We start from the raw sequence: 26,969 nt of genomic DNA on the forward strand, positions 1-26,969 counted from the left end.
CCTTGTCACCATGGTTTGTATTGCTATTTGTGTCATCATCAGCCCCAGCACAGCTTGGACTCCAGGCGCAGCAGTGTGTCCTCGTTGTCATCCATCTCCTGGGCCAACGCTGCTGGACAACGAGCCAACGTCCCCCCACGAACCATAGGAGGAGGCATCGGCGCCCCGTCGGCACACAGAGGGAAGCTCATTTACACCCCCATGATCCTGGTGGATGAGACCACGGGCGCCCAGCAGACCCTTTGGGGTGACGGCTCTGCCAGCCTGCCTGCGGGGGCCACGAGGCCGGGGGCCTGGTACCCCGGTCGGGCCAGAACCCACACCAGCATGAGGATGCCTCCCGTCAGCCATGGCTTCGTGGACCAAGGCAGCGCTGACAGTCTGGTGGAGTCGGTGAGTGAGATGTGAACATCCTAACAGGGATGTTTTATTGTTTTAAATGAAACTTTGACAATTTGAATTAACTTGACCATCCGTATTTTGGGGGGAACATTCGTCAAAAAAAGATCGTCGACATGTGCATGAGAAATCAAATGGTATGAACTGTATGAAAAGCTAAGAAAACCTTCCCTGTCTCATTTCTCATGTCATTCTCACCTCTGTTCAGATCCTAATATCAGAGGGGCTGGGTGTTTATGCCAGAGACCCCAAGTTTGTGAACTTTGCCAAGCGGGAGATTGCCGAGGCCTGTCACCTGACCCTGGATGAGATGGAGGCTGCTGCCACCGACCTGATTGTGCGCGGCGCTAGCCAATCCATGAGCCGCTTTGAGGAAGAACTGGCGGATGAAATAAACTGTGTGGTTTCTTACTGACACCAACGAGGAACTCAAAGAACTGTGTGAGTGTTAAGGTTGAGGTTGTGTTAAGGATCTACTATCTCTCATGCTAACTGGGAGGAAGAGTAGTGTAGCGATGCGGAAATAGATCTCTTTCACATCATTCCTATTTCTGTCCTACTGGGAGCGTCTCAGAGAAATGATCCTACGAGGTTGTTAAGGCTTGGTTTGTGAATGCAATTAAGCAACTGTTAATTTATCCTTTTGTAACTCTGAGAGTGTACGAATGTAACCAAATGCATCCATTTGGTTAAATTTGTACTCTCTCTGAGTTAAATTAACACTCAGGGTTTTACTGTGCGAGCTTGAGGTCCATAGGACCTTCTGTTGCAGGGCTCAAAACGGTCTCTGACATGTGACTGCATTGTTCTGCAATCATTCATTTTAAATCATGTTTCAATCAGTCGTTTTCTTTTTATTTCATTTTAGCATTATTTAGGAAAATTACGATATTTTGATTTGCATCCTTGTTTTCTACTGTACTTTAACAACTACTTTCACATTTGTAATATTTGTATAAAAATAGAGCACATTAATTCTATAAGACATTCAGACCTTGAATATTTATGATTATCATATCAGCAGGAGTGTATGTCCAAAAAAGCTACATTAGCATTACCAATTTTATATTAAACATATTTGAATACTAAACATTTTTCAAGTTGAAAATGATTGAAAAATAAATAAATAAAAGATAATTGTTGCGACTCTTAACCTGTCTGTAAGGTAGGTTATTATATGTACTGTAAGTATGTTGTTGTTTTTTTGCTCAGATTTGTACATATACTTTTTAATTTACAATATTATTCAAAATATAATGTCTACTGTTGTTTTTCATGTCAAATATTGCTGATACATTAGATTCTTCATTATGGAAAGTGTGAATTACATAACTGGCCATTAGTTGCATGGCAGATGAGAGACATCTGGTTTTCAACATTAAGGCAGATGAGAAACATCTGGTTTTACATTCAAGATCAGTTTAACGCACTTCCCCCTTTCTTGGTGCTGAGCCAGAATTCATCAAGGAAAGGAAGACTCACAACTCAATTTCTACTGCTCCATGTGAAAAACATTATTTTAGTGATGTGTTTCCATCCTCACTAATCTTTCTCAGGTTTTCAACATTAAAGAATGTCTCTTTTTGTTCCATCAAACTGCTATACTTGGTTGCTGGTATAGCAGTTTGCTCGAAAACGAGATCCTGAATCTCAAGGGGCTAGTTCTAATAAATAATTTCAATATTAAAGGGACAGATTCAGGCTGTGGGCTACAGCAGTTAACTCATTTGCAAATTTGACGAGACGTCCCGGTTTGGCCAAGATTGTCCCGGTTGAAAGTGGTTAGCCACCTCACTTTATGATGTAATCTAATTCACGTTTCTTGACGTCGGGTCCAGGGACCACCAGGTCCAAATGGACCCTTAAGGGTCTTTAACTCTGTGAGAGTGCAAATGGAACGGGATTACGGGTCCATTTGGTTGCACTGTAATAGGCACTACAACAGAAAGGAAATTGTAATAAAAATAATAACAGTAATGATAAATAATAAATGTTGGATGCGATAGGACAAAAAGTTAGGGTTAGGGTCTTGTCTTAGACAGGTACAATAGCTTATCATAAATTGGGGTCCCAGAGATAAAAAAAATACTAAATAAAACACACACACACACACACACACACACACACACACACACACACACACACACACACACACACACACACACATCAAACTGGGAGTCCTTGAAATGCAAAAGGTTGAGATCCAGTGCTCTATCAGCTGCAGTCTACTCAGGCGTAACAAACAGTCACCATGCATGTTGTTTCCGTATTAGGGCTGCAGCCCGCAGGCAATCTCACACAGTTCCCTAGAATAAACCTGCCTTGTGATTGGTCAGATGGCTCAGCCTCGTCTCCGCTCCCTGTCCAATCACCATTGGTGGGAGAAGTGCTCTGATATTTTACTTAAGTAAAAATAGCAATTCCACTATATAGAAATACTCTGTTACAAGTAAAAGGCCTGTATTCTGAATTTTACTTGAGTGAAAGTGCAAATGTGTTGGCATTAAAATATACTTAAAGTACCAAAAGTAAAAGACAAAGTACTCATCGTGCAGAAGCTCACAATGCACATTTGAGAGTTGATCGGCTATTTTCGAATAGTATAAAATAGGGCTTAGGTGGTTCATGTATACGTTTTGTAATAATCTAGATAAATCTGCAAGTAGGCCTATATCTAACTGAAGTTTTAAAATAGGCTAATAGTGGAGTAAAAAGTGGCACAATATTTGCATCTGAGATGTAAAGGAGTAGACCTATAGCCTATAAACGAAAGTAGGCTATTGAAAAATTGACTCAAGTAAAGTAAATACCTAAAAATAGTACAGTACTTGAGTAAAAGTACTTAGTTACTTTCCACCACTGCCCAGTCACGTCACTGGCGTGCCGACGCATCACATGCCCTCAACGAGCATCGTGACGCGCTACACAGGCTATTACGCGCTGGTGGCGGTCCCCCCCCCCTCTCCAGCCCCCACCCCCCAACCCCAAACGGGGCTGTTCCGGATGAGACGCTGCCCTCCCACCGCTACTCTGATCCTCTTATCGACCAGTAAGCGGCCAAGATGGATGTTGTAAACCAGGTAAGGTTCTGCAAAGATAATCACGTTTCAATACTGTCTTCTTTTTTATTCCATAATATATCTATGGGATATTTGATGCTCGCTTTGCAAAAAAAAAAGAGGTATCTTTGAGTGTAACGGTCTTTAAAGAAAAAAAATCCGCCGACCTTTACATTCAAATGCAGTGCTTTATTTCAGTCTGTGTGGTGCACGAAAAAGCACTTAGATCGGCTATTCATCGATCCAGAGTTAATGCGTAAAATTCGTGACTGAGCGCTTTGATATTATGGGCTTTTTTGGTGCAGTCGATGTGATGCACACAGTAGAGAGATGTGAACAGGCAGGCTGTGCGAGATCTGCTGCAGCGGTGACATTAAATCTGATGGAGGAGGGTGTGATTTGGTGCGATATAAGACAACAATATTCAGCTGTTTGTACTTGGGTGATCGCTGGTATTCCGGCTGAGCTTTCATTGTTGCTAAGACATGCAGAAAAACATTATTTTTGTGCATTAATTTTGGGGGCCTTTTTGGTGTTTTCAGTTGCCCGCAGTAGGCCTGCTGCGTGCAGGAACAGTGTGTATGGATGAGAACCCTTCTATAGGCTACTGGCTTCTGATGCAGCTAAAATGGGATTTCCATTTGAAAGGATAACGAGAATATAGGAGGACACGTTATAGTTTGGCACCGATATCCTTGTGCGTCATTGGGATGTTTGTGAAACACAAACACGAGAGAGAAAACAACATCAGTAGAAAGAGGAGCCTCGGGATAAAAAAAAACTAATTTCTATATGCTACTCCGTCGTATGGCAGTGTCGCTTGCCGACAATAACAGATCTTCAAGCTATAACCAAGTGTCCATCTTACGATGGAGAATACATAAAGCTTTAGTATTAATAGTAGGTGTATAGCTTCTTATTGCGGCCGTGTATTGACGCACGGGGGGGACACACCGTGTCGCAATGCATTCACCTGCGCATTCTGGCTCATTTTGCGGCTTATAATGGACCGTACGCACGCGAGGTTCTCTTGTAGGCTGCTATTATAATATAATATAATATAATATAATATAATATAATATAATTAATATAATATATAATGTAATGCAACACTACAGAGAGCAGCATTTAGCTTTCAAACAGGACATAGTAGAGAAAACAGCGGGATAAGCAGCTTTGTCTAATTGTAATACTGTCAAGAGCTCCCCCCCCACCACACACACACACACACACACACACACACACACACACACACACACACACACACACACACACACACCTGTCATTGCATGCACCATGTCGCGCTTCAATAAAAACTGCGGGTGTGTGCATTGTGTGTTGAATTATAGACGTGTCCCTCTGTCTGTGTGTATGTGTGTGTGTGTGTGTGTGTGTGTGTGTGTGTGTGTGTGTGTGTGTGTGTGTGTCTGTCTCTGTCGTGTGTGGCACGAACTCTCAGCTCATGAAAGACTGTGTTGAAGCACCTTTGCTGACTCAAGGTAGATAAACAAGCTGCAGGTGACAGCAGAACAGGCCATATAGTGCCTTTAATTAGAGCTGATCAATTCTTTCGGGAATCGGTTGTGTCCCACCCACGTGCATAGTCTGCACAGCACACACCCTTGCATCAACCTACATCTGTTAAAACAGTGGTCCCCCCCCCTCCTGAAAATATTTGTGACAGAGGCCCCCATGAGAATACATTTGTGTTAATTATTCAAAATGATTCAATATTTCAAGTTATGCTATGTTAACTAATGTGACCCCACTTTGAGAACCACAGTGTTAAAATAATCCAATACTGATTGCTATGCCTTTTATTTTTTTGACAGCTGGTGGCTCAAGGGCAGTTCACAATAGTCAAACAACCTTTGGGGTTCATAAAGGTTCTACAGTGGGTAAGTCTGTCCATTTCATATCTTATCTGTGCTGTTTGCTATGCTGGTATAATGTGCTGATTGATTTCATATAGGGCTCAGTAGACAGACAGCCCTGGCCAGTGCCTTAGGCCAGTGGTTCGCAAACGTTTTCATATCAAGAACCCTCAAATTAATATAGATTTGGACACGGACCCCTGTCTGAAAATATTTTGTTCCAGCAACCCCCATACTCGATTTTTGTTGTTAAAATGTTAGAAAATGTTCAAATAGCCAATGTACATAGGTTTGAAGTGGTTAAACTGATTTTGATGCTATTGACTAATTTAGCTGGGGACCCCCTGGAACCCCCTCAATGACCCCTGGTGGTCCCCAGACCCAATGTTGAGAACCAGTGCTGTAGAATCTTTTCAGTACACACTGTAGTGATTTTTTTTTACTCTAAAATGTATCGTTTCTTATGATGAACAATGATAGTGGTGTCCATTCCTGTCACATGCGTGTCCTTCTGTCACGTAGAGGTCACAGAGCTAGGTTGGGAGGCTTTAAAACGCTGGTGACACCAGGCAGGCAGCCGTAGGGAGATCTCCATTCGTGCGCTGCCTGCCTGGCTGGCGGTCGCCACCAGCGGTCACCAGCAGTTGTGTGTGGTCCGAGACAAGCCTCCAGATGTGTTATTATTATATAGAGCAGTGGTTTTCAACCTTTTTCATGCCAAGGAAAATGCAAAATTGGACCCCCAGAAGCAAAGATTTGAGTTAAAAATGTCCGCTTTAAGAATATATATATTAAAAGATATGTACACATTTTCAAGATTTTTCAAAAATAGAGTAACACCCTGTCTGATGTCAAAGCCACGCCCCTGTGACATAAATAATTCTTCCCCATTAAAACAAAAAATCCCATTAACTTTATTTGATCAATTAATACAGCGAAATTAATACTTGAAATTCAAAAGGTCAAGGCCTTTTGAATTTTAAGGAGATTTTCAAGGATCCCCATTTGATATCCACCTGTTTCTTGGCTGTGTGTTTTCCACTTCCTGTCGGATTTCATTGGATATCATTAGTCATCTGACTGGTTTCATTGGATTTCATTGGATCAAAAGACAGGAAGTGGAACACAGTGAAAAGCCTAGGAAACAGGTGGATAGATTAGGCCACAGACCCCCTATTTGATAAAAAAAAATGTTTTAATCTCTAGGACCCCAATCTACACTGTAAAATCTAGACCCAAATCCAGATCCAGAGTTAGAGACCCCCAAGGATCCACTTCGACCCTTGCTGGTCCCCGGACCCGACTTTGAGAACCAGTGACTTAATATAAGAACTGTTTTCCATAAATAGGAGTCAGGCACTTTACTCATGGTCACCAAAAACTGATGCCAGAAAAGTACTTTATCCAAAGTGACAATTTCAGTTATATTTGACTGTATCAAATATAACTAGATATCATACATTATATACAGAGCCACTCCCTGACAGAATGACCAACAGACTCATTTAATATTTTGGAACACAGTTCTCATATTAGTGATTTTTAAATGAAGCCAGAGGTATTTTTGAATGGGAATATTTATTTGTGACCCAGGCAGGGGGTGTGGCTTTGACATTGATGAGAAAAGATTATTATGATTTATCGTTTAAGGCTCAGATTTTATCCTGCACCGATCCTCTTTTCCCAGATGATGGCGCAAGAGCACTGCCTATCTGCGTGTCAATTTGTTAATTGAACTGAAGTGAATTATGACAGTTGCAGCTGCCAGAGATGACATACTGTTTAAAAACTGAAACATTCTGTCGAATATGAAAATCATACATGTTTGTAAATGTATGTCTGTATCGATAGTATTACTGTCCCCCCTTTGTTTATTGTCAGAGGTAAGGGTGTGTGGAGGTCTGTGTATTGAGTTACATGTAAGGCATGTCACAGACCCCCCCTCTCCCCCCCCCCCCCCCCCCCCCACACACACACACACACACACGCGCACGTGTGTGCCTTAAACGTGTGTTCAAGGCATATTTTTATATAGGCTATGGTGCAGCAAAATATTGAAAAATACTGCTTTATCTCAATATGTCTTCCACAAACAGCTTATACATGATGATATTCCGATGAGAGGTCCGTGGCCAAATGCATATCAATTTGGCAGTCCTTGACATGAAAACGTTTGAGAACCACTGTTATGCCATTTCAATTCCCCCCAGCGAGTGTGTCAGAGGTATGCAAGGCGAGCTGTACTCGTGCAGCGTGACTCACTGTATAGTCGCCCCCTGGAGCTGTGTGTGTGCGTTCCAGCGTCTCATCGCTGTATCTCTGGGTCATGGCGAGCCCACCGGCCAATCAGCAGCCACGCTCAGGAGGCTGAGGCCTGCATGAATCATCTGTGTGTCTCGACGTCATGAATAGAGAAGCAGCCGTTTAAAGCTGCACTACTCTACCTGGATTCAAATGGACATGAGTGGTTGGGATGGGTATTGTTAGGACTTTAACCATTCTGATTCTGATTCTGCTTATCGATTCCGCTTCTTATCGATTCCCTGATTCGGTTCCATAATGTTCCAAAAAAACAAAGGTCAAATGTTTAGATAACAACAATATCTTAATTCTAACATAAGTAACTAGTACTAGAACAAACTGTGTTGTAATACCTGCATAGAGTCAATGCTGAAATGTTATGTACGGGTGTTTGAATTACCCAAACACAACTGTCCCTGTAAACTAATGTTACATCAATGAAATATAATGAATAGTAACCTCATTATGTTTGTTCCATGACAACTCAATGGAAAGCAGTAGCAGTTAAAGCTTGTTATAGGAAATCATCTGGGCCCTTAAATTATTAGGATTTTATCGATTCATCGATACTCAACCCTAATGCTGCGAAGCTGCAATTTGTACATCATGTCCTACCCGGGATTTGAACCCAGGCCATGTGATGCCAAACTCGTACCGCTCTTCTAAGACAAAAATCCTTGCTTGACAAGAGTATTGCAGTTATGAGCTTCAGGCAGGGCTTCTGTACTTGCCAACCAGGGTCTGAATGTCTCAGTGGAAGAGTAGGGAGACCGCCTCCAACCACTGTAGATGTAATATTGTATCAACATACTTTCCATACAGATTGGTTAATATAACATTGTAATTAGTTCAGATAAGTTCCGGATTGCAGTTTTAAGTTTAGTGGGTGACATTGTTGTCCCATGCTCTCCTGTGTCTGCGCTTATTTTATTCGTACAGTAGATGCTTCTGTAGACGGCATTCTTTATACGTTTTATACATTGTGATATTGTGTAGGGCTGCCGCTATCACTTATTTTGGTTATTCTATGAATTACTTTTTACATTCATCAAATAATCAAGACGTGCATAGTGTTTGGATAATTGTTATGATTTATCAATGAATCAATGGACTAAATCGAGTAGTCTGATTAGCCACTTAAGCCATACTTCATACTTCGTCGTACAGCGGTGACATGCAAAAATACTGAAAATAGTTGATCTACAAGCTCACAACACGTGGCTGCATTGTGAGCTAGTAGATCGACTATTTTAATTCCCCCATAATTCATTTTTGAATTACAATCGATTAAATGTATTAGTTTGATTAGGTTTTGCACCCTATACTGTTGAGCTCTCTCATCGCATTCCCGCCTTCATGATGCTTAATCCACACATTTCATTGGTATTACTAGAGAACAAGTGTTATGGATTTGAAGGTCACAAACATGTTATTTGTGTGAATTATTAATCAGCTGAGATTAGAGTCCCCTGCAGAGGACAGTGACTGGATATGAAATGGATTCTGTTAGGTATGAGAGTGAGAACAATCTGGTCATTTTATTTAGGATGTTCTCCTGTTCAGTCTGAGTATGTGGACTGTGGAATTTTAATGAGCACACAATTTTGGTGTGTAATTTCAATTGGTGTGTGTGTGTGTGTGTGTGTGTGTGTGTGTGTGTGTGTGTGTGTGTGTGTGTGTGTGTGTGTGTGTGTGTGTGTGTGTGTGTGTGTGTGTGTGTGTGTGTGTGTGTGTGTGTATCTGTGTCTGTGTGTGTGTGTGTGTGTGTGTGTGTGTGTGTGTGTGTGTGTGTGTGTGTGTGTGTGTGTGTGTGTGTGTGTGTGTGTGTGTGACTCATGTAGCTGTGGGACATGGTGGATGTGATGAATGCAGGTGTTGGTGTAGAATTCTCACAACAAAGGCTCATGTTCAGTTCATGTCTAACAGTTCAGTCACAGGCTCTGGTCCTAGAAGATGACACCGTGTTATTTTATACTTTGTTGCACAACGGATGTACTATTTTTTGTAATTACATATTTTTTTGTGATATGATGACAAGCCCAATAGGGATCAATTATGAATGGATTATTTTATTAAACTATTTTGTTTTTTATTTATTAAATCGTTTCATTAGATTAACTGTTGCACCCCTACTGGTCCTCACTTAGGGCTCTATAGCCTACTGGGTCCGCTCCTTTTAACTTTTTAACCAAAGCTCTTTGCTGAAAATCTCCGAACTCGCTGTGTTGTGAGCTTGTAGGTCGGCTATTTTCTCCCAGAATAGGGAAGCTACGGTTTCATGTGGTTAAAATAACTGCTGTACTCTCTCACCCATTCCACGCACAGCTGTTCAGCCTACAAAATTTAAACCGCTGACTCTTAGATAAGAACATGAAACGCAGGCCTATTGTTCACAATGGATTATGCCAAAGCGACAGTACTGTACAGTTTGTGTTTAATATTAGACCAGCAGTCCTTCAGTTGAATGATGATGCAACATTGTCTCTCTGTGGCGCTTTACTGAGGGTTTGTACAACAGAGAAACCCAGGCAGGAAAGATTGTGTTTATTTCTCAGTTTATTAACTGGTTCGACCACATTCCTTCATTGTATTTTAAAGTGCAGTCATTTGCACATGCGTGTGTGTGTGTGTGTGTGTGTGTGTGTGTGCGTGCGTGCGTGCGTGCGTGCGTGCGTGCGTGCGTGCGTGCGTGCGTGCGTAGTCTGCGTACGTGTGTGCGTGCGTGCATGTATGTGTGTGTATGTGTGTGTTTGAGAGAGAGCCTTGCAGAGGTGGATCATCTGTGTATGGGTTTAAACACATGAACCCTTGCGTCTCTAATCTGTTGTGAACTTTCAGCAAAAATAGCAGATCTACAAGCAAAATGTTGTGAGATTGCAAATCAGCGAAGATTTGGTGTAAATGGAAATATTACGGAATCGAGTATAGACCCCTGGGTCACCCCACTAAAAGTATATCAGGGGTAAGTAGTTAAGGAGGAGTGATTACACTAATCCTAATACTCGCAAAAAAAACACTGATTTCCAAAGAAAAGTTGTAAATCGGCTATTTTCGCTATTTCTGTCCACCACCATTTTACAATGAAGAATAATACAGGGTTATGAGTTTAATCAGACCAATATATATATTTTTTCGTGTAGATTCAAAACGGTAATGCAAAAAACCTGCTTCTCGATTATTTGATTAACCTTCATGAGCAAGATTAAGTCGGTTATTGGTTCTAAATATCGGTTTGGATATATTTTCCCAGACTAACCCAGCCTTAGTAGAAACCTCCTCCTCCACCCTCCATGTGGGATACTGCCAGGAGCGTTACCATGGCACCTGGCAGTCTTCTCTCTCAGCCTCTTCCCCTCCTCCACCTCTGCGTGTGTCTGTGTCCATCCATCCGTCCGTCCATCCGTCCGTCCGTCCATCCCTCCATCCATCCATCCGTCCGTCCGTCCATCCATCCATCCACCCCATTGCTGTAAACAGCCAGTCTGCAGTGCCACACCCCCAACTCTGAAACAGCACTTACATAATGAAGATGTTCAAATGTTTCAAACCAGCTATGATGCTCTGAAAAAAAAACATTATGTTACATCCACACGTCAAACTGATGTCAGGGATGTTTTTAAAACAGTTGGGCATACATATATGGAAAAAAATCGGATCTATAAGTACACAGTGTTATGAGCTTATAAATCAGCTGTTTTCACTATTCGTTGTACAACAAATTATATAGGGCTTATTAAAACAGTTTGTTCAATGCAAAATCAGAAATCAAGTAATTGCCTAGCTTTATTGCTAGCAGAATAATGTCTGCTAATGATTCACAGGCCATAGTTGCATGTGAGAGTTTCTTGCCAGGACAAGAAACAGCTACAATCTTACAAGAGTCTTTCCACCTGCCTGCCATGCCACGTCAAGCCACATCATGCCACACCACGCCATGCCATAAAATGTTTCTGTATATTTGGTGGTAATGGGAAGGAGCTGCTTATGATTGTGTGTGTGTGTGTGTGTGTGTGTGTGTGTGTGTGTGTGTGTGTGTGTGTGTGTGTGTGTGTGTGTGTGTGTGTGTGTGCGTGTGCGTGTGTGTGTGTTTGTGCAGAGACATGATCTCACATAGTGCAGAGAACACGTACCTACTGTACCAACTATTCTCAACCCAAGTTGAGAATAGGAATTAATCTGCTCTACAGACCGGAAGGGTATTCTTCGACCAATCACAACACAGTGTTGACAAAAATGTATTTAAAAAAAAAAATCCATTTATGCTAAGCAGCTGGGGTGTGATTTATGCAAAGTTATGTAAATGGTGTTGTACTGCCAGATTTGACTCTGATCTGCTTTGGTAACAATGAACTGCTATATTTATCTATCTCAGTGATTATGGTTACTGGAAAGATCCTACTTAAAAATAACACGATGCAGTTCTTCTACAATGTAGCCTTGACCAGACTTTCCCACAGGGAGACACACAGTCATATGAATTAGTTAACCACTCTACCCTATACTTACTTACCCTACACCTGGATACCCAAGGGGTCTATAATTTTTTTCCCCTCTACACCAAATCTCTGCTATTTCCGCCGAATGTTCACCTGACATGCTCAAGATGCTTGTGGTTCATGATGTGGTAATATCGTTAAGACCATCAACACTGAATTAGGCTGCCCTAGCGTGTCTGATATCTGGTCTAGAGGGGCGGGTTCAAAATCTCCAGAGAGAGAATCCGCCGGATCCCATTGGTTCACCGATCTGTGCTCCCGCCCCCGCGCCCCTCCTCCTCCCCAATGTGCAGCATTGAGAGCCCTGATGTCACAACATTTGGAGCGACGCCGACTGCACTCTGGTTGGTTGGGGAAATCACCCACTTCCTATGCCAGGAACGTCAACAGGCTTGTCCAGGCTTTTATTTTTGAGCAAAACGCAATGGAAAATAAAGGCCTGGAGATCGAGGCTAACAATGAATGGACAAACTTAGGCCGGGGATTTAGTGTTAGAAACCCTTGATGAAATAGCAGGGTAAACACAGGTGTTAACAATGCAACTAATTAAGGGTTTGTTCCATTCAGGTCAAACAGAGTAATGTTGCTGCTATTGTGCACGCTGCTGTTCATTGGTCTCAGGTTCTTATACAACTCAGGTACATATACAACTCAGGCATATTTCTTGCAGTGGAATTATGGCAAGTTGCTGCTGAAACAGATCCTTAATTAGTATCATTGGTAACATCTGTGTTTACCGTATTATTTCATGTCAATATGGCTGCCATGAAAAAGGTCAAATTAATGGGCAGTGTTTCATACAGTACCTGCACCAGATTCTTTTTCAATTTTGCTCTGCTTTTTAGAGAGTTCTTCCTAGTATATGCTACATCGGAAGACATATTATTTCATATTATTTGTAAATATTCTGTGCTCCTCAGCAGTATCCTCCCCCTTCACACACAGCCCACTTAACACCACCCTCTTCATCACACCCACCCTCTTCTTCACATCCACGCTCATCTATAGGTTATTAAAACCTGTTCATTAATTACCAGTGGTGGAAAGTAACTAAGTAAATGTACTCAAGTACTGTACTTAAGTACACTTTTAAGGTTAATTTTCACTACAATTATTTGACAGCTTTAGTTTCTTGTTACTTTGCATATTTTTATTATTATTACTAAACATACAAGCCCTATTTGATACAGTACTTCAGCTATTAAAAAATAGCCAATCTACAAGCTCACAACGCTCATTACGACATGTTGTGAGCTTGTAGATCGGCTATTTTCGAAAAGGTTTGCCACATTTTGAAATGTTTTTGAAAGAATTGTGAAATGGGCCATTCAATATGAGTACGTTTACGTTGTTACTGCAAGTATATTTTCATGCCAATATTTTGTATTTTACTCAAGTAAAATACATTTCACTTGTAACAGAGTATTTCTGATCTTGAGTCTTCTTCCATCACTGTTCATTTCCATTTTCCAGTGAAACCAAGAGACAGAGTGGGAGGTGTGGGTTTACTTTCACCTCCTGCTGTGAAATCCCATTTCCCTGCTGGCGTGGAGGATAGATTATTGTTGTTGTTACCATGGAGACTGTGGTCCAGTCCAGTCAAAGGGCCCTTCGACGCTCATTAACAAGAAGATTACTGTCAGTGCGCTAATGTGTCCATATCTGTGTCAGCCACTCTGTAACGTAGTACAAGAGGAAGTGACGTGACGTGACATGTGCACGTGAGAGGGACTCTGAGAGTGCGCAAATGCAGTGGTGTAAAGTCACTAAGTACATTTACTCAAGTACTGTACTTATATACAGTTTTGAGGTACTTTTACTTTACACTTTACATTTTCATGCTCTCTGAGTTCAAAATGTATCATTTAGACTTACTGTGTACTATTTGAGCTTATTTGTGTATGTCTGTGTGTGTGTGTGTGTGTGTGTGTGTGTGTGTGTGTGTGTGTGTGTGTGTGTGTGTGTGTGTGTGTGTGTGTGTGTGTGTGTGTGTGTGTCTGTGTGTGTGTGTGTGTTTGTGTGTGTGTGTGTGTGTGTGTGTGTGTGTGTGTGTGTGTGTGTGTGTGTGGGTGTAACTGGCTTCAACAATAGTTTGAAGTGCAGCATTTAGTGACAGATGGCACCTCAGTCAGATTAATAGCCAGATTTCCCAACCAATCGGATCTGGCGTGCTGGCGACGGAAGGGTGTGGTTAAAAATAGTATGGCTTCTTAACTAATCTGCTCCATGTGAGTGGGTGAGTTTATCTCTGTGCTCGTCTGTCTGTGTAGGTTAACACCTGACTGTGTAGGTACAATAAGCACAGAAGACAAGGGAGGATTGCATCATCATAATAATAATAATCCTACTATTATACAAATAAAGTCTCCATTTATCTCCTCAGCTCAATTCACATGGCATTGATCATTGGCATATCCAGGGAGTGAGGATTCTTCACATTTCCCAAATTTAAGCTGTTTATTAGCGTTTTTGCCACACAGGCTATTGGATCTGTAGCCACGGTCCCTGCAGGCTATGGGATCTGTAGTTGTGGTTGCGGTCCCATCGCCATAGATGGATATCAACGCTGTGGTTTTATTGGTTCGTTGTCAGGGTGACATCACGACCAGTCGAGACTCGGCATGCCCGGGTATCGACTAGTAATAATAATAATAATAATAATGCATCCATTTGGAAATGATTAGACTCAATGAAAAAATATAGCATTTGTCATGCAAACGTTTCTGCCACTACTTTGTGTCCATAATAATACAACATTTTTATTGGCCTCTACATATATCGTATAGTTTTCATCTTAATCTATTTCTATCTGTATTTTTCTGAATTTACAGTGTAGACAGACAATTTCTCGTGTGTGCAAGTAAAACAATTCTGACTCAGAGAAGCACGGTTTAAAAAAGCGCGTACTATAACTTTGATACAGTGGTTCTCAAACATTATAATGTCAAGGACCCTCAAATTCATATGTATTAGATACGAACTCGCATCTGACAAGATGTTGTGCCAGGGACCCCATACAAAATTTGTGTTGTTCAAATGTTTCACTTTTTTTGGTGAAAATAGCAGAACTTATTGGCTATTAACCCCCCCCCCCCCCCCCCCCCACCCCAAGGACCCCTGGTGGACTTTGAGAACCACTGTTTTAATATACTTGTTGTAACCATGGCAACCGGTGCGGTCCTGATTGCTGTATTGATTTGCACTGTGTGGTTTGGTCAGCATCTTAGTTAGCTAGAGACACTGTATTGTGAGCTTGTACAACAGAGTATTAAGCATTTAACGGAGCTGTTTTCCATACAGTAGTTCTTTGTTTATAATATTGTTTAACTTTGGCCTCAAATTAAGTTTTAAGTGAACAGTTACTCCACGCGCCATCATTATTCAGTCAATCTTTGAAGAAAGCACTTCTCAATCATTTGATACATTTTTAGTGCAAAACTACTGTAGGTGTCTGTCTGACTGACTGTATATAAAAGAGCCAGATATCAGTTAGTGCGATATACTGCTGTTATAATTATGTACTGTAGCTGAGCTTGTAGATGGTCTATTTTTATTTTATTTTTATTAAGTGGTTAACTGAAATAAAGTAAATTTTTAGTCAATCAAAAGGTTATCTGCATTTATTTGTCTTTGCTTAAAAGTTATATTATATACGTTTTTCAAATTGTATAGAAAGTTTTGCACTTTCGTACAAAATATCAGTCAAAACTCTCCAAAATAAAGAATGGCATTGGACCCAAATAACTGGCAAAGGTCAGGCTCTAGTTAGTATAATGTTATGTACTGTGTGTACAGTATGTCACCCTGTCTACAAATGTGTCCACCAGGAGGTGCTAAAAGCACAGTTACAAACTTGAAACGCCACTGTGGCTCAATGATGCATGATGTTCTGTTATTCATTACTCCTCTTCATTCTGCAGATCTTCGCCATCTTCGCCTTCTCAACATGTGGCAGTTACTCCGGCATGTTCAAGATGAGTGTGGAGTGTAAGAACCGCTCGGAGAGTGACCTGGGAATAGAAGTAGAGTTTGAATACCCCTTCAGGTCAGTACGCATCACATAATTGAAATACATTAGAATAACACTCTGTTTGTATAATGTGTATAGAAGCTAAATGGGTTCTTTTTATATTTGTATTTGTGCACTGGATTGGTTGATGGCCATATTGATATGCTTGATAGATGTAGGCACATGCTTTTTGACACTAGGTTGCAAAGTGCTTTTTACAAAATGGGTGATATATAAAAGTTAAAATAATAAAGGAGATAAACAAGGGTAGAAGAGAGGCTATAGGGTAGGTGATGGCTGAGTCACATTTGCCTGAGTCAAACTAAGGTGTGTCCACACACCTGTTGTGCCTTGATCTAATTGATGCACATGTGATACTGTAATACATTTGCACTAGCATGAAAAGGCCTTTACAAGGGATTTTTCACTTTATTGTCAATTTTTCAATACTTTATACTTAAATATTGTACTTTTTACTCCACTACAATTATTTGAAAACAAGTTACTTTGTATATTTATACATTAACATACATTAACCAATTAAGCCCAATTTTACACTTTCTCTATTCGAAAATAGCCGGTATACAAGCTCATTGTACAGTATGACCATTACATTTTTGCCACAGACATGCAAAATAAATTATCAATGATATTTACCAGAAACACATAGGCCTAGCCCCAAATATATACAGTACTAATGGACTCTTGATGTGCCATAGTGTCTACTCTATTCTACTGCATTACACATTTTAAAAGAAGACACTTATCAATTACATTTTGGGGAATTTTGGGAGAAGAGCCGATCTACAAGCTCACAACAGCAAGCTGTGAGCTTGTAGATCAGCAATTCTCTTTTCTTTTTAGCCTATAATGGCATGCCCCAAAATTGGGATGTCAGGGTTAAAGTGGTTAGCTAGCCTATACTTTAGAAAACTTGGAGACTGGGAAGTTATCCACTGCATACTGGCAGGTGGCAGTCCTTAGACAAGCATTCAATGTGGCATGGTCCAAGTATATTGTTTGGGATTTCAATAATTACCAGTACAGACAGTGCTTCCATCTTACATTGCAGAAGCAAAAGGGCCACTTAGCTGCAAAGGTGAGTGGGCAGATGGCTTTTCAGAGGACAGTGTTACTTGAAGCCCAGGAGGAGGGCTGATTATGATGATAAACTATTTTTTTGTTCGTCAACGTAGCTTCAATAGTTGTGGTTTCCATTAAGGTGAACAGGTGCATTAGGCCTAATCTATGTTGATGAGAAAGCATGCCGATGGAGCAAAGGAAAAAGACTTGAGTGTCAAAGCAGATAATTATGTCCAGTCCATGATGAGTGATTAATGAAGGGCATGGCAGGATTTCAAAGAATGCAGTGTCACAATGGTTTGATGCAAAGGTGCCTAACTTTGATCAGAGGTGAGGAGGAGGTCTGATGGTGAGGCTGTGGATCAAGGGTTTACATTAATTATGGGGCCAGGCTTCCAGCATGGACCCATATTGTTATTCGCATTATTCCATTTCTTCTTCTTCTTCTTCTTCTTCTTCTGCCGTTTTTGCCAGTTCTGGCTGAACCGTGCAGTCGCTTTTTATGAAACTCGGCCATATGATAGATGGTCATGAAAAACGATCAAAATATAAATCTCACAATCTTTCGTCAAAAGGTGGCGCTATAGCACTCAGTTGAAAATGACAACTTTGAACAGGTACAACTCATGCCCTGTTTCACCTACAGCCATGAAACTTCGATGCACACATGCGTCTCCTCATGCTGAACAACTTTCACACTCTGACTTTTGACCTCTGACCTTTAGATCTCCCACCATTTTGAATTATATGAAAAACAGTTAAAACCTATCTCCTCCTGGGATTTTTGAGTAATCTGCACGAAACTTTTTACACATGAACTTTGGACCTATACCAAAAAACGTTTGCAAAATATCTTCCATAAGTGAAAAAATGAAGCTTTAATGAGGCAATGAATATTGCAGTTTTATGACAATTATTCATCTGCCCCTAACACATACATGCAGACTTACCATTCTTTGAAACTTTGCAGAAATGTAAAGGGCCATTCCAAATATCACTGAAACCAATCTTACTCCAATTGGTCAAACGGGGGCGCTATAGCAATTTTTTGAAAATTGAAACTTTAAACAGGCAAAAGTCATGCCTCGTTTGGCCGACAGCCATTAGACCTGCTTACACATGTGCCTTGACTAATGAGGAACACATCTATCACGTTGACCAGTAAGCACCGCCCTTAGATTGTCCGCAATCTTGAGCAGTTTGAAAAACACTTAAACCCAGGATTTTTCAGCTATTTGCGTGAAACTGTATGATCTGTGTGATCTCCTTTTTCACAGGTTCTTGTCTGTTGGTGGCTTCTCGCTTAAATGTGTGCCCCACAACCTGAAGGTCACCAGTTCAAGCCTCACTTGGTGCAGACTTCATCTAAGTTGCATTTCACACAACATGACTATCAATGAATACATCTGCAATTGTTAAAGATAACATGAAATACTTAATTGAGTGTTTTTTACATACAGCTGATCTACAATCTCACAACTTTTCAGATAGCAATGAGAGTATGTTTTTTCAATGTATAACATACTTCATTGTGAAAATAGCCAATGTACAATCTGACAACTTTTAATGGTTTGTGAGCTTGTAGATCGGCTACTTTCACTAATTTTGGTTCTGAGGAGATGTACAATTTCTTCATTGGTAAATGGTTTGTGAACGAGTGATCTTAATGTTAGTGAAACAGGGGCTTGGGTCATGACAGAAGGCAAGAGTTTGTGATCCTCAACAGACAATAGCAGCCTGGACAAAGATATAGCACTATAGGTAGTGTTGCAGCTACCTAAGAGTGCTTCATGACCGTAAGGTTGCCGGTTCAAGCCTCACTTGATGCAGACTCATTTAAGTTGAAATGCAAAAAACATGACTCAATCTATTCCGTTTCCATGGCACTCTCTTCAATCTATTCCGTTTCCATGGCACTCTCTTCAATCTATTCCATTTCCATGTCTTTCTCTTCAATCTATTCCGTTTCCATGTCTGTCTCTTCTATCTATCTATCTATCTATCTATCTATCTATCTATCTATCTATCTATCTCTCTCTCTCTCTCTCTCTCTCTCTCTCTCTCTCTCTCTCTCTCTCTCTCTCTCTCTCTCTCTCTCTCTCTCTCTCTCTCTCTCTCTCTCTCTCTCTCTCTCTCTCTCTCTCTCTCTCTCTCTCTCTCTCTCTCTCTCTCTCTCTGAGGGGTGGCCATAGCTGAGTGGTTAGTGAGCCCGCCTAGGGAGCCAGAGACTCTGGTTGCCCCAGGTACGATTCCAGGCCAGGTCAGCAAATGTGTCGATGAAATGAAATTTGTCCCTGAGCAAGACTCTTAACCCCTAATTGCTCACAGGCACTCATTGGAAACAAGACCGCAAGGACTTTCATGAACTGACCTGTTAAAGGAATTATCATTTCTCTTTCTCTCTCCTGGCCCCATATTATCGCTGCTTGCAGCTATATTTATGCTTGTAATTTAGTTGTTGTTGTTATTGGACACTTTGAAACACTTTCTCTCAACTGACAAAAATTTGCTCCGCTTGTCCAATTCTGCCCTCCTTTGCCTTGGTGCTCCTTCTCAACAGATGACATGCCATGTTTTTGCTCTTTTCCACTGTGGTTATACCGCTGACTTGACTCGCATACCGTACGTGGTATACGTACAGGTATCACGTACAATACCACAAATCTCCTGCAACGTATTAATGAGCATGCCATCCCGACGCTTTATGAGTCACCAAAAGTATTCAAACACATTTAAGATTAGATTGTGAATATAAAAAAAATGAGACAAGTCTTGCCACGGACATGTTTGTCCATGTACGGACATGTTGATGACCCCTGTTTGTATATTTTGATGCCAAGTGTATTTTGATGCCAATGCATGTGTACTTTTACTCAAGTCAAATTTTGAATACAGGCCTTTTACTTGTAACAGAGTATTTTTATATGGTGGTACTACTGCTACTTTAACATAAGTAAAACATCTGAGTACTTCTTCCACCACTGTTGTCTGGTGTGTCCTTTAGGCTCCATCAGGTTTATTTTGACGCCCCCACCTGTAAGGAGGGGAAACCTGAGCGTCTGTTCCTGATCGGAGATTACTCCTCTTCAGCCGAGTTCTTCGTCACCATCGGTGTCTTCTCCTTCCTGTACTCCATGGCAGGTCTCTCTGTCTACTGTTTTATACTGGAGAAATACCGCGAAAACCAGAAGGGTCCTCAGATCGTGAGTTTGAGTTTCCATCACATTTACATTTACAAACGTGTCCTATATCAGTGGTTCTCAACCTTAAAAAGAATCATATTTGAACTGGGGACCCCCCATAATAATCATATTTGAACTGGGGACCCCCCAAAATAATCACATTTGAACTGGGGATCGCCCACCCTGACAAGCACTTAGAATTGTATGAGTTGAGGCTTTACGACTCGGTTCCACAGATAAATATCGTGGAAAATAGCTGATTTACAAGCATGTAGGCTATTTTCACAATTATATTATTTGACAATTTGGCCAATGTTTGACCAGTTTTTATAGTATAGTTTGTTGATATTTTTTAATGCCTCCCCCTGGAGGTCCCGACCCACTGGTTGAGAACCACTGCCCTACATGATCATACTGTACACGATAATATGATCCTCACTGTTTATAGTCTTCTCTCTAGATCACGTGGCTCTCAAACATTTTCATGTCAAGGACCCCCAAATGTGATAAGATTTTGTGCCCATAATAGAAGATTTGTGTAAAAAAAACACGTTCAAAACAATCCAAAAGTGTTTTGTTCAAAAAATATCAGAGGCACTGTGATGCAACGCCTTGTGAGCCTGCTATTTTTGAATAGCCAAAACAATTAAATAGGGCTCAAGTGTTTCAACTGTTCATTTTTGCTGGGGACCCCCTGGAATCCTCTCAAGGAGCCCTGGGGCTCACTTTCAAAACCAGTGCTCTAGACCAGGGGTTTTCAACTGATTGTGAACCAGGGACCACCACCCTGACTTAAGAATCACCCTGGGGACCACTGTTGTGTTGGGAGTTGCAAAAATAGTTCCAAATCAAGTGAGATATTACTGTTGTTCAAAACATGTTCTGAATTATTATTCTGTGAATTTCACGGTTATGAAAGTAACATTATCATGGTTTTTGAAGACCTGTACGTTTGTCCTGTCAGAATGTGTTTATAGCGAGAAGATGCAGCATCGTAGCATCGTGGTACGCAATTGGTGGTGTAATGCACGACAATAAGTAAAGTTCCATTAAGGGTCTGGTTTGAAAAACAGCAGGTATTTTAGAGGTGGCAGTAATGATAATGACACGAGGATGTTGCAGGAGGTGCTGGCAGCATAAAAATAAACAACAACGAAGAATGATCATGATGATCAAATTTGTCACTACTCATGTACAGGTACAAGAAGCAAAATGCAATTGTGTGAGATCCACAGAGTAATGTGCTACAACAGCAATGACAATAGCAATAATAAAAAAGAAAAGATAAGATAATAAATAATAAAAGAAAAATCCACAGCATTGCATAATTAGGGCAGGGAGAAAAAAAGGAATATGAAAGCTGATCATTTTGATTTTCACCCCTCCTCGTCCTCAGGACTTTGTTGTGACGGCGGTGTTCACCTTCATGTGGCTGGTGTCCTCGTGTGCCTGGGCCAAGGGCCTTTCCGACGTGAAGACTGCCACCGACCCGGAGACGGTCATCAGGCTGATCAGTGCCTGTGAAGAGCCCGAGAACCGCTGTCCTGTGAAGAGCCCGAGAACCGCTGTCGCGAGGTCTACGACCCCAAGGTCTCAGGTCTCAACACCTCCGTGGTATGTTTGTCAAATTAACTGATTAATCAGACCAGACTCTTCAGACTGGTGACAAATTCCAGTCATTCTAGCCGTGTCCATTTTCACACAAACGTGTTGATGATTGACATGATGTAGGGGCGCATACAGGTCATACAGGTTAACTAAAACAAAACTGGGTTATGGGCAGTGGTGTAAAGTAACTAAGTACATTTATTCAAGTACTGTACTTAAGTACAATTTTGAGGTGCCTTTACTTTTATTTAATACTGGAGTATTACCAATTGTCTATACTTTTACAAATATTGTACTTTTACTCCACTACAATTATTTGAAAACTTTAGTTACTAGTTACTTTGCAGATATAAATTATTACATCAAACCCCAGAGGCAGCTCCACTGATCATGTTCAACCCAGATTTGGCACAAACAAGGGAATGAACTCTTTTTCATGCTATGCAACAAAAATGTTGAATGCCCTACCAAAAGGAGTAAAGGAGTGTAAAACCCTACTCACTTTCAAAACTGCTCTAAAAGAACACCTTCAGGAGGCTGCAATTCGAAACTGGCCCCTGTCATCAAGTCTTAACCTAACCCCCCCCCCCCTCCTCGAACTGTTTATTGTACATATTTCTTGTTTTTCATACCAGTAACCTGTAAACTGATTGTACGACGTTCTGAATAGTAGTGTCCTCTTAAATGTCATCATGATTTGAGTGCGTGGGGATCTCTGCGATGGCCGATGGGTACTTCTACATTGCAGTAATTAATACTTTTACTTAAAGGGGAAATCCACCCATTTTCAATATTTAACTATGTCATTAATATAGCATAAAGGAGTTGTGTGGAAATAAGAAAAAAGTTCCCCCCTTTCTGTGTTGCCTTGAACTGGAGGATTGATTGTGGGTTTAACATTGCAAATTACAACATGATGAGTCATCCCGTTGTAATTTGCAATGTTAAACTCACAATCAATCCTCCAGTTCAAGGCAAAAAGAAAAGGGGGGAACTTTTTTCTTATTTCCACACAACTCCTTTATGCTATATTAATGACATAGTTAAATATTGAAAATGGGTGGATTTCCCCTTTAAGCTAATCATTTGAGTACTTTTTCCACCACTGGTTATGGGATATTGGTGAATATGGTGTGTTCTCTGTAGACTGCCCCACAGATAAAACTCCCTAATGTCTCCATGTGTTGTGGCGTTCGCAGGCGTTCGGCTTCTGCAACCTCATCCTCTGGGCAGGAAACCTGTGGTTCGTGTTCAAGGAGACCGGCTGGCTGGCTCTGTTCGGTGGCACGTACGTGCCATCGAGCGGGGAGAAGCAGCCGGCCCCCGACGCCTACGGCCAGGAGTCCTACGGCCAGCAGCAGCAGCAGGACCCGTACGCCGGCTCCCAAGGCGGCTACCAGCCCGAATATGGCCAGCAGCAGGGCGGCTACACCGAGGGCGGAGATTACAGCCAGGGCTTTGAACAGCAGCAGCCCACGTCCTTCTCCAATCAGATGTGAGCCTGTCCGGAGAGCTGACCAGTCAGATCGCAGCTGCAAGACGGTGGGTGTCATTGATGTGGTCCCCGGAATATAGCAATCATTTTAACCACTTCAAAGGAGTAGTTCACCCAAATAATTACTTGTTTTCTATCAATTACACACCCCGTGAAGCCTTGAATTCGTGAAGATTTTTTTGTTTTTGTCGCATTCCTAAGCCAATAATTTGTTTGGCAGAAAGATGCTAATATATCCGGTAGGAGACACAAAGGATTTAGTATTTGTGTTTCCTACCGGAGAGACCGCAGGTCATTAAATTATTGGCTTAGGAATGCGACAAAAACATCTCCATGAATTCTAGGCTTCATGGGGTGTGTAATTGATAGAAAATAAGTATTTTTTTGGGTGAACTACTCCTTTAACCCTATTTTATACTTAAGCTATTAACAAATGAACAAGCTCACAACATGTTGCGATGCGACATGTTGTGAGACGGTAGATCGGCTATTTGTGAAACATTTTGAAACATTCTGAAGGTGTGCCTGAAAATCTTTAGACATATTTTAACACAAATCTTCCCTCATGGGGATCCCTAGCCTGGTTCCAGGCGAAGCGTCGTGTGATATTGTCTGGCCACGCGAGGCTAGGGGATCCCTGGCTCAAAATCTTTTCAAATGGGGGTTTGCAGCCTAATCCACAATTTGGGGGTCCTTAACATCTGTAACAACTGGGATAGAGTCACTGCTTTATGTAGACTATAGTCTGCTTGTGTCCTTGCAGTTAGGGCTGGGCGATACAGACAAAATAATTTATCTCTATATTTTTCACCAAACACCTCCGTATTGTGACAATATTGGATTGTGACAATAATATCAATTTTCTTATTAATTTCCAAGCGAATATGGCAGATCTACCGGCTCACAACATTTTGCATCATGACACATTGTCTATTTTTGCTATTTTGGACAATTTCTGAAAGTATGAATTAAGGCTTATGTGATTAAAACCAGGAAAATACTTACTGTATGTCATCACGTATCATAATACTGTTATTACAATATCCAAAATCCCAGACAATATCTAGTCTTGTGTCACGATATCGACACAATATCCATATACATCTATTTTTGTCATTATCTATTCATCCTCACACCAGTTGAAACATGGGTGAAGTTGTTTTGGGAGGTTGTCAGCACAACTTCCTCTTCTTTGTTCTTTAGTTCTTTTGAGTTCCAAAAAGGGCAAAAGAATGACCATAAAATCACTCGATAAAGCTTGTGCAGCAATCGTGCAATGAGCGGAAAATACCTAACACTAGTCCATTGAGTTCAATAGACTAGTGTGGACTAGCTATTACTCTCAATGGTGTGACATCACGTTCTCTTTCTATATATTTACACACTACCGAGTCCAAATCTTCACCACAGCCGTCATTCTTTGAAAACCCTCACGTATGTGCGCGCCCAGACTTGTGCACTGTATCCCTGGGATAACTATTCCATGACAGTTTATCATACACTCTTATCAATTTAAAATGCACTTGTGGTGTGGGTGGTGGCTGATTTAGGCAATCACACCTGGCCTGAGTCAAACCAATTAGACTCTGAGCTGGGTGTGAAGGAAGGGACACCTGTAGCAAATTGCAAACCATAATACATCCATGGAGCAGCAAAATATATTTCAGTGTTGTTACTGCCTATATTTGATAGTTTCTCCCCTCTTTATTTTCTCCCCTTTATCTCTACCCAGGGTGACCTTCGGCTCCTGAACACCACCTACAGTCCAGCACTCCTCTGTTTGTTTGTGTATCTGTGAGTTGACAAGACGAGGGAGGAAGGGTGGGGAGGGGAGGGGTGGGGGGGTAAATTGGGGTCTTGGGGGTGGGGTGGGGGTCACGCAGCTGTGGGAGAGGGTTGGGTGGGGGGCTTGGATCTTTGCTGTGACATGCTGTTTATTCACGTGTTGTATTTAACTGTAGAAGACAACAGAGGATTGTCTGTTTGGTTATATGATAAAAACTTGAATACAATACCAAAACATTCATTGATAAATCATTGATGAGATAAATCTTATAAGGAAAAGACTTAAATTTATGGAGAAAAAAAAGAACATTGTAGTAATATTTAACTTGGGAGAATGTATTTGTCTGTGCTGTGTAAATATCAACATGCTGATATAATATTATTATTATTATTACTATAAGTACACAGTTGAATAATTGTGCACTCCATATTAGTTGTTATACAACAAATGTAGAGCACAGAGTTATTCAATTGCATCGACTGGTTCTGTTTAGGAGCTCACATAGTTTAGCCCTCTTCTCCTTTTCTAATTCAATTTCAATTTATTGATTCATTCCACAATGTTGTTTTTGTTTATTTATTTCAGAAGAGATGGACATCTTTTTTTTTATTTTCTCATTGTGTATTTTGTTTTTTTAATTCCTAAAAGTTACTGAGGGTTTAATGTTGTGCGGCGTCACGTGCCCAAAATTGGCACACCACACCGTTGTACAACGAAGTATAAATTGGGCTTAAGGGGCATTATGGTTATTTATGTTGTGACGGCAAATGTTACAACCAGAAAGGGCACAAAAAGATAATTGTGAATTATGACGAGTGTGCTTAGAGAGTGGTTAAGGTGTGATAATCATGTTAGCTGTGAGTAATTCTGAGTAGTTTGTGTCCATTTTGTTTTTGTTTGTTTTTATATATATTTTTCCATCAAAATATCACTGTCAAGAAAAAGGTTTAGCTCTCATATTATACAGAAGAAAAAATAAATTAGAAAATGGTCATGTAAAAAGCAAAGATGTGTTGAGTAATGCCTGATTTATGCTTCTTCACACGACATCGTTATACGACGGAGCATAAATTAGGCTTAATAATGACAATTATAGAGCATGTTAGCAACTGATTTTGTGCTGATACGATGCTGTCCCAAACTGCTGTAGTGTGATGTTGTGAGTCGGGGATGTGAAACAGATGTTTAGCAGTGTGTGTTTGTTTGTTTGTTTATTTATTTGTTTGGATTCATGTAGTGTAGACATCAGCATCAGACAGATTTTGTCGACAAACCTTTGTCCTGTTTGAATCGCCTTTTCGTTGGTCCAGAAAGTAATCAAGACATATGAGAGTCATATAGTTTTTTAACTAACATTTCTATCGTGCGGCCATCATGGGGACACATATATTCACACTAACATGTATTGTAGTTTACGGCGAGAACAAAGAGAATGCTACTATGTTTTAAAGACCTTGCTCGAGCTATAGGAACCAAGTAATATTCTGAGGCAGTCTGAACAATATCTCTCCGTATTATATAATTGCTCCTGCACTCTCCCATTCCTATTCTCTGAAGGCAAGGGATCGTTATGCATGCGGCTTACTTCTTATGCTTAATGTGTACTCCGTTGTACAACGAAGTATAACTTTATCCTAAAGCAGACAGGAACTCATAGGAGAGGTTTAGAATAGTACA

General features: G+C 40.9%; 2 protein-coding genes across 2 annotated transcripts in view; both read left to right on the forward strand.

Moving 5' to 3' along the window:
* Positions 1-1,414, forward strand: part of cacna1fa (calcium channel, voltage-dependent, L type, alpha 1F subunit a) — a 34,812-nt gene extending 33,398 nt beyond the window's left edge. The window contains exons 46-47 of the mRNA XM_084069981.1: positions 43-393; positions 608-1,414. Of these exons, the coding sequence (XP_083926107.1) occupies positions 43-393; positions 608-814 (558 nt within the window). The 3' untranslated portion in view covers positions 815-1,414. The remainder of the gene's footprint in view (positions 1-42; positions 394-607) is intronic.
* Positions 1,415-3,461: 2,047 nt separating this feature from the next.
* Positions 3,462-25,305, forward strand: sypb (synaptophysin b; the record flags this gene model as incomplete). The annotated part of the gene is given in 8 exon segments (XM_084069735.1): positions 3,462-3,479; positions 5,291-5,356; positions 16,050-16,174; positions 20,226-20,424; positions 21,800-21,958; positions 21,961-22,017; positions 23,211-23,553; positions 25,239-25,305. Coding segments are annotated over 7 exon segments (924 nt in total). The 3' UTR covers positions 23,511-23,553; positions 25,239-25,305.
* Positions 25,306-26,969: the final 1,664 nt, after the last annotated feature.

This window comes from Gymnoscopelus microlampas, assembly GCF_963454915.1.
Source record: "Gymnoscopelus microlampas genome assembly, chromosome: 10".
NCBI classification, from domain to species: Eukaryota; Metazoa; Chordata; class Actinopteri; order Myctophiformes; family Myctophidae; genus Gymnoscopelus; species Gymnoscopelus microlampas.